The 14,191-nt window shown below is 38.1% G+C and overlaps 4 protein-coding genes across 4 annotated transcripts; 2 read left to right on the plus strand and 2 right to left on the minus strand.

Moving 5' to 3' along the window:
- Positions 1-413: 413 nt before the first annotated feature.
- Positions 414-833, minus strand: CBG26494 (the record flags this gene model as incomplete). The annotated part of the gene is made up of 2 exons (XM_045236039.1): positions 414-647; positions 696-833. The coding sequence occupies 2 exons, from the start codon at positions 831-833 to the stop codon at positions 414-416; spliced, it is 372 nt and encodes a 123-aa protein (XP_045098790.1).
- A 1,463-nt stretch (positions 834-2,296) lies between these two features.
- CBG08382 lies at positions 2,297-3,662 on the plus strand (the record flags this gene model as incomplete). Its single annotated transcript, XM_002634528.1, has 6 exons — positions 2,297-2,389; positions 2,472-2,725; positions 2,770-2,903; positions 2,948-3,108; positions 3,152-3,384; positions 3,428-3,662. 6 exons carry the CDS (start codon positions 2,297-2,299, stop codon positions 3,660-3,662), a joined length of 1,110 nt encoding a protein of 369 aa, XP_002634574.1.
- A 539-nt stretch (positions 3,663-4,201) lies between these two features.
- On the plus strand, positions 4,202-4,641 carry CBG08381 (the record flags this gene model as incomplete). The annotated part of the gene is made up of 2 exons (XM_002634527.1): positions 4,202-4,296; positions 4,503-4,641. 2 exons carry the CDS (start codon positions 4,202-4,204, stop codon positions 4,639-4,641), a joined length of 234 nt encoding a protein of 77 aa, XP_002634573.1.
- Positions 4,642-4,859: 218 nt separating this feature from the next.
- On the minus strand, positions 4,860-5,284 carry CBG08380 (the record flags this gene model as incomplete). The annotated part of the gene is made up of 2 exons (XM_002634526.1): positions 4,860-4,958; positions 5,141-5,284. 2 exons carry the CDS (start codon positions 5,282-5,284, stop codon positions 4,860-4,862), a joined length of 243 nt encoding a protein of 80 aa, XP_002634572.1.
- Positions 5,285-14,191: the final 8,907 nt, after the last annotated feature.

A 14,191-nucleotide genomic window follows, 5' to 3' on the forward strand; every position in this document is an offset into this window, starting at 1 on the left:
TGCTCTCTATACAAAGAGTACGGTATCAGAAGAAGAACCAGACACAAAGTGATCTCCTGGGAAGGGCACAGACTATAATACAGGTCAGGGGATCCCACTTTGGCATCCCACTCGTCCAGGTGTCCCTAAAACAATACAATGGGCTTAGGCGGATAGGTCATAAAGTAACCATTAACAAACATCTTCTGACAGTGTGAGATGTTACTTACACAAAAAATGAGACAGTCATCGATAATTTCAAAAAATAACATCTTCAAAACGTCAACATAACTGACTCAAGGAGGTTCGAGAATGGCATTGAGTCGGGGTTTTCCTCACAAACATTTTTTTCAAGAATCGATACTTTTCAAATTCTATTTTTATTAATAAATTAATCTGTCAAACACAAACAAGCCAAAGTTTACAAAAAAAGTTTAAGGAGATCGATTGGATTTTCTCTCCTTGATTGATGCGAGCACATCTCGGAAATCCTCCCCTTGCACGACTGCTCTTATGATAAATTCTTCGTACTCCTGCATTTGGATCATACATTTTTTGAAAAACTTAATGTTCTCGTCAGTAGCAAGTAAATCTGAAGCATCGATCCATGCGTCGAAAAAGCCACGGAGGATGATCATCCTCCTCTTGTTGGCTGGAATTTGAGCATTCTGAAAAGGGTTAGAATTTAGTTAGAGTTGAAGTTTGGAATCACTTACCGGATAATCCATGAGCCTGTTTAACATTTTGCACTTTCCGTTGAAACCTCGGAGAAGCTCTTTGGAGATAAGAAGCTCTACGATTGGCTCGGGCTTCAAGAACCGGGCTTTTTTGGCTACTGGAGTTGAAGAGGGCATAGTGAAAGTTTTTGATTATTGGAATTGAGATAGTTTCGAGCTAAAGAGAACTGCGAAAAACCGTCAAGAATATTAGGGCTAAGTAGAGAGTGACGTGCACTGGGTGACGAATGACGGCGAGCAAACCCAAAGATCCTCTGGGAAAGGAATGACCTTGCACCATATACAATGGAGCCCTTAGGTGAGATAAAAATCAATAAGATGATTCTGACACTATGTTGAGAGGAATGAGGTGGAGACAAAGACGACAAGGCATTGTATAGGGTGGAGCAAGATCTCCCGGATTAATAAAAATGGGTTTATCTTTAGAAAGAAGTGTCTCGGCAGCACGAAAATTTTTAGAAATATAATTTCACGTTTGATTCAAATCCAGTCAGTTTACACCGGGGCAAAACCACCTGGCCTCCGGTTACAGTATTCGTAATCTTATGAAAAGGTTGCGTCACTTTTTCAGAGAAAATTTTTTTCAAGGTATATGTTCGGAAATTTGGAAATTTAGAAATTCCTAATTCGGAAGCTTCTCTAAATGTTCTATTTCCTACATAAAAACATAAAAAATACGCAGCAAATGTTACATTTATTTATTAAAAAATGATGATTTCCAAAATTAATGGTGAGATCAATGAGTTCGATTCCCGAACGCTGAACCATGGTCCAGGTCACCCGGACTTAGGACTCAGGCCACCCGGATCCAGGTCGCCCGGATATAGGTCACCCGAATCCAGGTCACCCGGACCCAGGTCACCTGGATATAGGTCACCAGAATCCAGGACCCAGGTCACCGGACCCAGGTCACCCGAATCCAGGTCACCCGGATCCAGGTCACCGGACCCAGGTCACCCGGATATAGGTCACCAGAATCCAGGACCCAGGTCACTCGGACCTTCTCTGAAGTTCAAAGAAGGTAGAACTGATTCTTCTCTACACTTCCATCTTCTTTATAGTATTCTCTCTGAGGTCAATGGGTCATTTAGGGTCGTGAGTTTTTTAAATAATTATTTTCCTCACGTTTAAATATCATTAGAATTTTTTTCTTTTGAAATCTGTGAGACTCCATAAAAAGAGCGTTCTTTTGAAACAGATTATCTCGTTTCCTGTTTGAGATATCAAAAATGTGTCAACAAATAAAATGTTCCTCGTAATATCAGTAACATTTTGTCAGTCGACCATTTTTCGATATCTCACACAGGAACCGGGATAAATTGGCTCAAAGTTGAAAGTCACAGTGTGGGGTCTATTGGAAGCCAATCAAGGACCAAAAACAAATTTCGATTTTGAAAGCGGTTGCTTGAAAGCGGCATCGAATCACTCATCATCAAAGTCCATGTTCTAAAATACCAATGATATAAACCCCTCTTCGTTTTCAATTGGCTCTCTTATCACCCGGAAAGGAGACGAAAATGGTGAAAAATGGAGACAAGACATGATAAGAAGCGTGCCATTTTTTATGTGCTCGAGCTGAAATGTCGAATCAATCACTGATTCTCATTTTGAGCATTATTGCGGCTTCCTTATTCGGAACGGTAGAAGCTTTGAGGGCCAAAAAGTTGATACATGTGAGTTTATAAGATTCTGTTTTGGGTTTTGACATAGTTATTGGAATACTTTTCTTTGAAAAAATTAACAACCATTTTTTAGAGCCACGCGAAGACTACTATATCCCAAGATGACTTCATTGGATGTCCCACGAATAACGACTTCTATTACAACGGCACCATTAATTCGCCATTTTATCCATACAACTATCCACCGAATGACAAGTGCTACTATTACATTACAGCTCAACCAGGAAGTGTTTTGAAATTCTCCTTCTCTCATTTTGATTTGGAATCTTGCTGTGACTTTGTTACCATTTACGATGGACCAACTGTCACTTCCAAGAAACTTATTCAGTGAGTAAGGAGTCAGTTTTAATGTCATCATTCACAAATTCCAGAATCGGAGGACCTGGATCCACTGTGACTGCTCCTGGAGTCTACTACAGTACAACTAGAAACGCAGTAATGACTTTCGAATCAAACCCAACTGTTCAAAAATCCGGATTTTCGATGCAATATGAATCTGTTAGCAGTGAGTGTTTCTCTGTTTTTCGGACTCATCTGAATTTCTTCCAGCTGCTTCTCCATGCAATCGTGACATTTTCCTGATTGTCAATGCTTTGGCCAATGTTGGTTCACAAGCGAATTACGAGAAGGAGATCAAATTCATTGCCAACCAGTTGACACCAACTTGGAATGTTGGATTGGATAAAGTTAGAGTCATGCTGAACCTCCAGGTAGTTTTTCTTATCACATTCTTAAAAGAAATGAAAGATTCAGACTGACACCGACTACGCCATTGTTTGGTCTGCAACCGATATTCCCAACAATGCTAATGTGACCGCTGAAGTGTTGACAATGTTGGATTATGTCCCCGATGTGACTGCTGACAACAGTACAGACTTGGAGTGCTTGTTCCGATATGCTTATGATGGTTTGGGAGATAGCAAGGAGTTTGCAGAGAGATATGGTATTGAGAAAGTTGTCATTATATTCGTAGCTGCTAATGCAAAGTGAGTTTTTGATATCGTAAACTGGATCTGAAAATTTTTTTAGCGACTACGAAGACTACAATGAATCCTTCGAATTCGCACATAAGATCCGTACCGAAATGGACGCCAAAGTGATTATTGTTGGAATGGGAGCTGGGTTGGATCAGTCTAGTCTCTCAAAACTTGCCTATGCTTCTGGATTTGCTTTCTTCTCCTCCAGCTACGATAATCTTTCTTCGTTGATACCTCAAATCAACAATGCTATCTGTTCGGGACTCAACTCTCAGTGTGGACCATAAATATATATGGTTTATTATGTCGGGAGGATGAAATGAAATGAAGATTTTTACTTTTTTGGTGATGTTCTACTCATACTTGTTTGTGTTGAAAAAACCTAAATACGTATTTCCTCTAATAGAAGCCCATGGGCTTCTATTTTTCAACCTCTTTCTCAGGGTGGGCTTCTATTAGAGGTGGGCTTTAATTAGAGTGTGGGCTTCTATTTTTCCATGGTTAATTTTCAAAAAAAATTTTGTTCAAAAAATCAGAAATTTGACAATTCGGAAGTTAAGAACTCTGAATTTCGGTGTTTTTTTATTATTCGAAGTATTCATTCTGCAATTTTAAGGAATTCTGTAGATCAGAAATTGAGAAATTGTCAAGTTCTAAAATCACAGTTCCAAAAATTCTGGAATTTTTAATAACCGCATTTTCTCTAATAGACGCCCATGGGCTTCTATTAGATGGTGGGATTCTATTTTTCGAATCACCTCGCGGGGTGGGCTTCTAATAGAGGTTGGCTTCTATTACAGGAAATACGGTATATGTGAGGTGACTCATGTCGATCCTCGTCGACGTGGATTCCATAGCTGACTTGACGTGGGAGAGGACCAACACGAAGGCTGTTTTAGTAATCTCAAACCGGAGGATCAGGTGATTGTAAAGAAAAGGAACATGAATATGAAGAGAGGAAGGAGAAGTAGCTATCAAGGATGAGTAAAAAGCTCGCATGAGATGGTTTGGCAAGAAACAAGTATTTTGCAGATAGAAATTAAATTGAGAAAGTTGTCATCATATTCGTAGCAGCTAATGAAAAGTGGGTCTTTGGAGTTCAAATAGTAAATATCAACATTTTCCAGCGACGACCAAGACTTAAACGAATCCTTCGAATACGTACGTAAGCTTCGTAACGAAATGGAAGCCAAAGTGATTCTTGTTGGAATGGCCGCTGGCTTGGACCAGGATCGTCTCTCAAAACTTGCCTATGCCTCTGGATAGGCTTTCTTCTCCTCCAGCTGCGATAATCTTTCTTCGTTGATTCCTCAAATTAACAAAGTTATCTGTTCTTCGTAACTCAACTCTCAATGTGTATAATAAGTATATTAAAAATGGTTTATTATGTCGGGAAATGAAGATTTTTTATACTTTTTTGAGGATGTTCTAATGGAGCTTAAAATTTAAAAACTCGGGAGATCGGTGGAGTAACACCACTGAAGCTAGTACTCATGTCCATCCTCGTCCACGTGTTTCTCCATAGCCGACATGACGAGCGAGACGCGATGTGGACCAACTCGAAGGTTGTAGCGAGCGCCGAGCTGAAAAAAATTCAGAGCTAAAAAACATTAAAGAAGAAGAAGCATTGAACGCTGATCTCTCTCTCTCTCTCTCTCTCTCTCTCTCTCTCTCCCTCTCTCTCTCTCTCTTTTTATGCATGTTCTTCCGATCTTTTGAACCTTCTGTTCTTTTCTTCTGATCTCTTCTGATCCGCACAACTCACCTTCTCAAACGCAGTGACCTCATCGGTTCTTCCGATGAACGCAAAGTTGATGACAAAAGTGAGCAAGAACACGACAATTGCAAATGCTGCTCCGACGAACAATGGAGCAGCGTAGTCGATGACTTCGAATTGCTGTTTCGGCATTCTTAAGAAAACAGAAGGAATGAAAAAAAAAGAAGAGGAATTTGGTGGCGACAAATCAATGTTCTGAGAGGAAAAGAGAGGGAGATGTGCCAAAAAATGTAACCATAGTGACGAAACGAGACGCAGACCGAACCGGATATCCGAGTTATTAGGTTGGCGGGAAAGTCTTTGTCACTTTTTCAATAGTTTATTTCTCAAAGAAAAAATAACCGAATAATTAATTATATTGTCCATCATTATCAACAACATGTCTCCAACGTTCCCTCAATTTATGGATTCCATTGCGGTAGAATCCAGCCGGGCGTGAGGCAAAGTATTGTTTGAGTGCCGCTTCGACCGCTCCACGGGAATTGAAGCTTCTTCCTTCGAAGGCACGTGTCATATCGCCAAATAACCAATAGTCGGAAGGAGCAAGATCAGGAGAATACGGGGGGTGAGGGAGAACATTCCATCCATATCCCATCAGCTCCTGCTTCACTTGTTTCGAAACATGTGGGCGAGCGTTATCATGTTGATAGTACACTTTCTTGTCTTTCAGGGCCGAACGGTCGACTGCTTTCTTGAGGTTTCGTGTTGAGTAGTGTAGAGGTCTCCAGTTATTGTTTTGCCCTCGGGCAGAAGTTCCCAGTAGATGGGGCCGTCCACTCCCCACCACACAGAGAGCATAACTTTTTTCGGATGAAGGTCGGGTTTGGGGACATCCTGTGGGCTCTCTCCTTCTCCAACCCACTGGGATTTCCTGTGGTGATTATCGTAGAAGACCCACTTCTCATCTCCGGTTATTAGCCGGTCCAGCCATCGATCGCCCGCGTGGAGAGTGAGAAGAGTAATCGAATCGTCGACTCGGCGGTCAAGGTTGGCTTGAGTCAGGTGATGAGGTATGAATCGACCAAAAAGTTTTCTCATTCCAAGAGACTTCAAACCTTCAAGGACTGTGCTATGGTGAACTCCGAATGTGACAGCTAGTTCACGGCTAGATTGAAATGGATCCGATTGCAATGCGTGCTTCAGCTTGTCCAAATCCAACTCACGGGGTCACCCAGAGCGATCCTTTTCATCGAGCGAGAAGTCATCTTTTTCGAAACGATGGAACCAATTGCGAATAGTATTGTAGTGAGGGGCATGTGTGTTGTACACATTCTTCAAGAAAGTTTCCGAATCCTTCATCGTGGTGTGAGATAGGAAGAGGTAAATCAAAACATGTCTGATGTGAATAGCAGTGGGAACAAACATATCGTTTCAATTACAGATGAGGAGCAGGGAAGGAGATGGGGACTTGTTTATATGGAAGGTTCTTATCACCTTGTTATTCACTAGAGTCGATATCATACACAGCCTCCATATACGAGAACAGTGATTAAACAAACAGAGTGACAAAGACTTTCCCGCCAACCTAATAGATGAAAAAAATCTCAAAGAACACGCTCTCCCACAGAACGATTCCGAACTGCAAATTAATTTTTGATCTACAGAAAAAAAAGTTTGGCGCGATCACAATTGCAGGTCTAAAACCATAATTTCAGAATTTTTTATCTGATTTTGTGGAGTTTCAAGATGATTCAAATGATTCTTTAAAAAATGATTAGTGGTTATAGATTCATGTATGGTCGTTTTCCGGAAGAAAAATTTCAAAAATGGGCATTTTTGAAAGTTTTTTACAGAAAAAATCTATCCCCTCAAAAAAATCTATCCGCTCAAAACAACCGCAATTATTTTCTCTACATTTTCTATGGATGAATTTTTAATTCGTCTGATAAAACTTTTTTTATAATCAACAAACAACGCAAAAATGCTATTTTGTGCAATTTCATGATGTTTTTTTTTTATAAAAAAAGTTTTATGGGGGGGGATTAAAAATTTATCCATAGAAAATGTAGAGAAAATAATTGCGGTTTTTTTGAGCTACAGAACTCCTAGAAATGTCAAAAACTGAAAGAGCAGATAGATTTTTTCTGTAAAAAACTTTCAAAATGACCATTTTTGAAATTTTTCTTCCGGAAAACGACCATACATGAATCTATAACCACTAATCATTTTTTTAAAAATTATTTGAATCATCTTGAAACTCCACAGAATCAGATAAAAAATTCTGAAATTATGGTTTTAGACCTGCAATTGTGATCGCGCCAAACTTTTTTTCTGTAGATCAAAAATTAATTTGCAGTTCGGAATTGTTCTGTGGGAGAGCGTGAAGAAGGAAAAAAAAAGATAAATAGGGGGGCGGGGGATTTGAGGAATGAAAAGGAGAAGAAGTGGGAGAAGAAGAAGAAGGTGTTATGCTTGTGAGGCTTGTTTTTCCCTGGAGAGAGAAAAAATTATTGGTGTCTGGAAATAGAAATGAAAGCGTCAGAATTTCAGATTATTATATTGAAGAGCGTAGAATTTTTTTGATTTTGGAATTTTCGAAATTTGGGAATTTTAGAGAAAGACTAAATCTCCGTAGATCCTCTGATACCCACGGACAACTTTGAGCCCAATTATCTCGGTTCCTATGAGAGATATCAAAAAACCGTCAACTGATAAAATTTTGGTGATATCATGATAAACAAATTATTAGTTGGCAGATTTTGATATCTCTCAAAGGAGCCAAGATAATTGAGCTCAAAATTCATTGAGTGGTTTTTTTGTGCAAATTCATTTTTTTTTAAATTTTGGCACCTGCTTTGTTTCAAGCGGATTATCTCATTTGGATGGTTTTGTACAAAAAAGTTGTCAACTACAAAATTAAAGCTCTATTTTTGTTTAGTATACTCTGAAAATTTCAGTCTTATCCAACAAAATTTACTCTGTATTTTAGACATCCAAAGTTGGCCAAGTTCAACTGAAAATGAGGACAATTAGTAAAATTTAAGCCGGTACCACCCGTCCGAATAGGGAAGTAGCAATAATGCTCAGAATCAAAAAATTAGAAAAATTGGTTCAGTTTCAAGAGAGTTACACCTTTAAAGTCGACGAGGTGAGACAGCAGGGGAAGCGGAGGGGGCGCAGAGAAGCGAGAGGTGTCTCGTTGTCTGGCGCTCTAACTAAACAACAGGGTGTATCTTGGCCTAGAATAGACGGATTTTAGTAATTTTTGGCTAGTTTTGATGGGAAGAATTTGAGAAATCGAATGGGCTTTTTGAAAAAATGGCAATTCAAATATCAAATCTAAATTTATAAAATCTAAAAAGGATACGGTTTTCGAAAGAGTTGTGCTTAAATTTCTGCTTCTTTTGAAGCATATACCGAACCTTCAAATTGGCTTTTTGGGTTTTTCAAAAAGTTCCTAACTGCCGTTTCAAAAACCAACCGGAAACATTCATATTCAAAAAGGAAAAGAGGTTGAAAACACACACAACTACTCATACAGCAGCTAAAGGATTAGTACAAGTGGAAGGGAGAGCTCTCTTGGACCAGAAATGCTCTTTTCAAGTTTTACTCATTTCTCTAATCCCAAGAAGAAGGATTTTCAGACATAATTCTAGGAACAAATACATGAAAATATGGGAGTGGAGAGGAATAATAACAAATTTGTGCAGGCACGGATTTACACTATAGTTCAGTTGGTTCCGCAGGCTAAAAAAGGAAAGGTGGTGTTGAAGGCTTTTTGTTTGAAACACCACTCCGTTTTTCCTTGTTCTGGTTTCTGCTGGTTGAGAATTTGGATTCGGTCGAGTAAACTCAAAAAGGTGGAAAGAGGAGAGAATTGGCTCTTCACTCAGGTTACTAGTATTCTGAAAACTGATACGAATGTGTCTTGTTTTACACCTTCCGATTTTAAAGTTGATTGGTTGTTCCATTAAAATCTGATTGAGTATAGGATTTTCCTTAAAGAATTTTCTAATTTCCGCCAAATCGTTTAGGCCAGAACGTTGATCATATTGGGTGTCGTTTGTGCAGGTGATTGTCTTAGACAGAGACAGGTGGTTTATTTTAAACCATCACTTATAAATAAATTATTATTTTGAAGTCAAGTTAAATGAGCATAGCATAATTCTGTTTTCGAGCGAAAACCAAAAATTTTAAGTTAGGTTTGAATTACCCTAAACACTCTAATAGAGTGCCACCCAAGCCGTTAACTTTGAGTTAATATATCTCAGTTTTTGTAGAGGATATCAAAAAGTGGTTAGTTACCAAAATGTTTGTGATAATATACTTAACATTTTGTCAGTTGATCACTTTTTGATACCTTTTACAGATACCGAGATATAGGGGCCCAAAGTGCAAGGATAGGGTGGTCTCTTTACGGTAGGTTTTGAGGTAAAACCAATTTTTAATCTGCTTTTGGAGTATCGAAAATCAAATTTACCGTATTTTTTCTACCGTCAACTTTGAGCTCAATTATCTTGATTCCTTCAAAAAATATCAAAAAATTGTCAACTGATAAAACACGTATCATAATATTACTGGTATTATATCAGTTGTCAAAAGTTTGATATCTGTAATAGGAACCGAGATAATCAAGCTCGAAGTGCACGTATACGGTGGGCTTCTGGGAAAATACGGTACTCATTTATCACTGAAATCCGTAGTTCCACATTCTTGATTCTCAGAACCTCTTCCATTTCCCCATTTTTGAAAAATATTGTTTAGACAGTTATAGAGATTCCTAAATTCTGATATTCCCAGATTCTGAAGTTATGGCCTTCTGAAAACCTGAAATTCTATGATGGACTAATTCTAAGATTCTAAAAAATCCCTTCCTCTCCTTCAAACATTTCCCCAAATTCTATTCTGTTCCTCCTTCCCTTCCAAAATGAATTCATCCACTTAAGAATTTCATTTTTTCGATTTTCCGTGTCTGTCTCCATGTCCAACCTCATCACTGTCAAAGCGCGCTCGTTTATTCTGACATCCAATTAGTGCTTTCTTCCTTTTTTCGGGAGTATTGTCTGGCCCATTTTAAATAAGTTTAGGATGTCTGGAACATAAAAGCTGAATTCTTGAAAATTTCTGAAAAAAGTGATTCTCAGAAGACGTGAAAATTGTGAAAAAGTTCTTCAGTCGGATTCTCTTTTGATCAAGAAGACACCCCAACAAAAAGCCGGAAAAGAAGAAGAAGATGTCTCTCTTTTCTCCCTTCATGCCAATTACTGCTTCTCCGGAGTGGAAAAGGGGATACTCCACCTTTTTGATCCGCTAGATCTGCTCATTCGATTTGGCGGGGAAAGAGAGAGAGAGAGAGAGAGAGAGAGAGAGAGAGAAAGAAAGAGAGAAAGAAAGAGAGGGTCTAACCAATCTTGACTTAGTTTTTTGGTCTTCTAGAGAACTAGATCACATTTAGCTCAAGCTTGGGTTGGTTTTCTCCCTTTGGTCATTATTTCTATTTTTGCTAAAAGATTTTGTGAATTCTAGAATCTCCGCAAAGAACAGAATCTTCTATAATCCTCTTGAACTATCAAGTGTCGCCCAGCTTCTTCTTTCCTTCTTTTCTATTCCGAAGACTTCAAAAAACATTCCAGATAAGTGGGAACGAAAGTGTTTCACTATTTCTTCTCTTCATTCATATCGTTTCGATTTTCTAGTTTCAGAATATGAATCAGAATGAGTGGGTTTTAGGAAAATTGAGCTGATTAGAAGGTGAGAAGAGCCTGAACTCATTGGGCTCTGTATTCTATAAGTAAAAATATCTATGATATCATTTTGATGATCTTTTTAGGCTTGTCTAGAACTCAAACATTATTCTTTAACGGGGTGCAGAAACATCTGAAAATCAGCGTACATTGTTAAAGGTGTTAGAACTGGAACCGCGTCTAGAATTCTATAGATTAGCATTCTGGGAATAGTTGCCTATAAAAATGCGGCTCTTTTGAAAAAGTTCGTCAGTTCTGCTTATTCAGAGATTTCCATTTTTCAGGGTATTTTTAGAAACTCCGGGTTTTAGGAATTTTTTGATTAGAAATTATTCCAGAAATAGGAAAAGCGTATATACCGTATTTCCTCGAATAGAGGCCCACCCAAGCCATTAACTTTAACTCCAATTAACTCAATTTCTATGAAAGATAGCAAAATTGTGTCAAATGAATAAAAGTTACTGATATTATGAAGAGCAGTTTATCAGTTGAAGATTTTTCGATATCTTCTATAGAAGTCGAGATAATTGAGCTCAAAGTTGACGGTTTAGGTGGGCTACTATTACAGAAAATACGGTAATTTTTAAAAATTCATTTTGGTATTTCAAATTTTGGCTCCTTTCCGGTGAAGATGATTTGGCTTTATTGTGAACTTTTGGTTCTTAATAATAAATCTTGTCCTGAAAAGTTGGAGGTCCTTAAGAAAAATGTTGGACCTCGAGAAAAATTGCAGTCCTTAAGAAAGGAGTTTACTGTAACCAAAGGATCTAATTCAAGTTTTCATACCGTAAAACCTGTAATAGAATGGCACCTACACTGTCAACTTTAAGCCCATATATCCACGCAAGATATCAAAATTTTGTCAACTGGTAAAATGTTTCTGATATTATGATAAGCATTTTATCAGTTGACATCTTTTTGATATCTTTGAAAGGAACAGAGATAGTTTGGCTCAAAGTTAGCGGGCCCTTGTTTTGTAGGTTTTACGGTAATTTGATCACTTGAAAAAGATGATTCTTTGATTTTCGATCGCCCCTCAATTCCTTGTTATCCTCCTCAACACCCTGAATTCATTACCGTCCCTTCTTTAAATTCTCTTTCTTTCTACCATTTCCGGTTGCCTGCTCATTCTCTATCTCCTCTTCTCTTTTCCTTCTAAAGCCAATTAGCGTTACCACTCTTCTTTCCACCCCTTTGCTCACTAGAAAGAGGGAGGGAGTACCCTTCAAATTGAGCCAATTTCAGTGTGAGAGGACCCTTTTTCTAACCGATCCCACCCTTCTTGACGCTTGTGCTAGCTTGTTGAGCTGCTGCTGATGAGACATAGCTTCTCCTTTTTAATAAGCTCATCAAACATTCCATCTCTCCCTCGCTCTTACTTTTTTTCTTATTTTTACCCAATGCTGCCTTTTCATCTTTTCTCTATTATTCGTGTCCCCTCGATATATTGAGCCTGTGAGAAGAGTCCTTCTTCTTTTTCTTTTTCTTCTTGCCTTCATCATTCCACCACCCGTCAGTCCGTCCGTCTATATATTGGCACAGTGAAAAAAAACTTGCTTTTGGGTTGTGTGGGGTGACTTTATTTCGCCAGCCAGCACCCACCGCCCAAATTTTGTTTACGTTGCTTCCTTCTCTAGCCATCATCATCATCATCTCTTTCTAGTCATGACTATCCCCAAAATGAATGGAAAAAAGAGTTGTGAGGCGCCAGTAAATCGGTTTTGTGGTTCCAGAAAATTTTTTACTGAAAGCGGGAGACGTTTTGGAGCAAGGCAATCAGAGAAAAAATAGCTAGAAGTCCCATACTTGAAAACCGTAAACCGGGTCCTAGTTTCTTTCAGAATCATTATTTTCGAAATTGCTAAAATAGATATGATAGAACTCGACAAATATTGCAAAATGGTACTATTTTCAAAACTGTATCTCGTTTATGAAAAAACTTACAAGCCATAAAGTGGCTGAGACTGGTTTTGCCTTTTTTTTTTCGTTTGTAACTTTGCTCATAGACATGATAATGTTTTTTGTAGTACTCGTTGAGATCTATCATATCAAATCTAGGTGGTCCAAAAATATAGATTCTAAGACCCTTGAGAAACCCGGTTTACAGGTATGCCAGTAAAGAAACTCGGATTATATTTGGAAATTCGAAAAAAAAAACGAATTCATAGAGCGAACTACAATCTTTTTCTCAGGTTTTATCATTCATAAAACCTGGAAATGTTTTTCGAGAATTTTCGGTCTCACTAGAGAATGACCGCAATTTACAGTTCTGACGAAATAAATATAGGAAAAAAGTGTTTTTCAATTGATTTTGACCATTTTCAGGAGTCTGGAGCTCGGCTGTCAAGCTTCCAATAATTTTTAAAATGGTGGAAGTTACAAAACATACCTAGATTGAAAACTTTGCATCCGCAGAATTTTTTGAAAATTCGTAGCTTTTGAGATATTTGCCGATTTCTGAAGGAGACCTCTTTGGGCCCTTTTTTTGTACTGAAAATGTGAGAAAAAAGCAGGTATCCTTCAGAAATCGGCAAATTACTGAAAAACTAGGAAATCACAAAAAATATTGTAAATGCAAAGTTTTTAATCTAGGTCTGTTTCACACCCTCAAAAATATTCAAAGTGATCGGACGCTTGACGGCCGACCTCTAGACTTCTGAAAATAGTCCAAATCAACTGAAAAACATGTTTTTGTAAATCTTACTGTAGGTCATGTATCTGTAGAAAGCTACCATGCAATTTTGAAGTATGTTCCATTTTCTGAAACGTCGGGATTTTTTCATGATCATCATGAAAAAACATTAAGAAAAAATTAACGAGGTTGAAAAGTTTTTGATTTCTGAAAAAACTAGTTTTTGCAAAATTTTTGCAAATTTTTAGTCTATGTGATTTTCTGTCTTTTTGGCCGCTGATTCTATTTTTGCAAGCTCAACTCGTTTTTTTTTTCCAAATTTAGCCTCTATTCAACCCTTTTTGGTCCCTCCCTACCCCCAATTCTTTTGACACTTCGTCTCAAAGATCCAAAATCTCCCTCTAAAAAAATCCCACTAAAAAAGTTCAAATCTTCTCCCGAAATCTCAAACAGATAAAAAGACTTTTTGCCGATTCGATGACAGGTGTTCCTTGTTGAAATAGAGACACGGAACAAGGTGATTAGGATCCGTGATCCACTAGTACTGGTCCGAGTGGTGACTTCTCTTTTTCATGTTTTGTGGGAGATTGGAGAATTAGAAATTCATTGCGAAAACAAATGTCGCTTTTTTTTTCTCAAAAACCTAGTGAAAATTCGAACTGCAAATGTATGGATTTCAATAGTTTCAGCATAAAATCCCGTTTTGAATATACTGACAAGTTT

This window comes from Caenorhabditis briggsae (assembly GCF_000004555.2).
Source record: "Caenorhabditis briggsae complete genome, chrIV, whole genome shotgun sequence".
Classification (NCBI taxonomy): Eukaryota; Metazoa; Nematoda; class Chromadorea; order Rhabditida; family Rhabditidae; genus Caenorhabditis; species Caenorhabditis briggsae.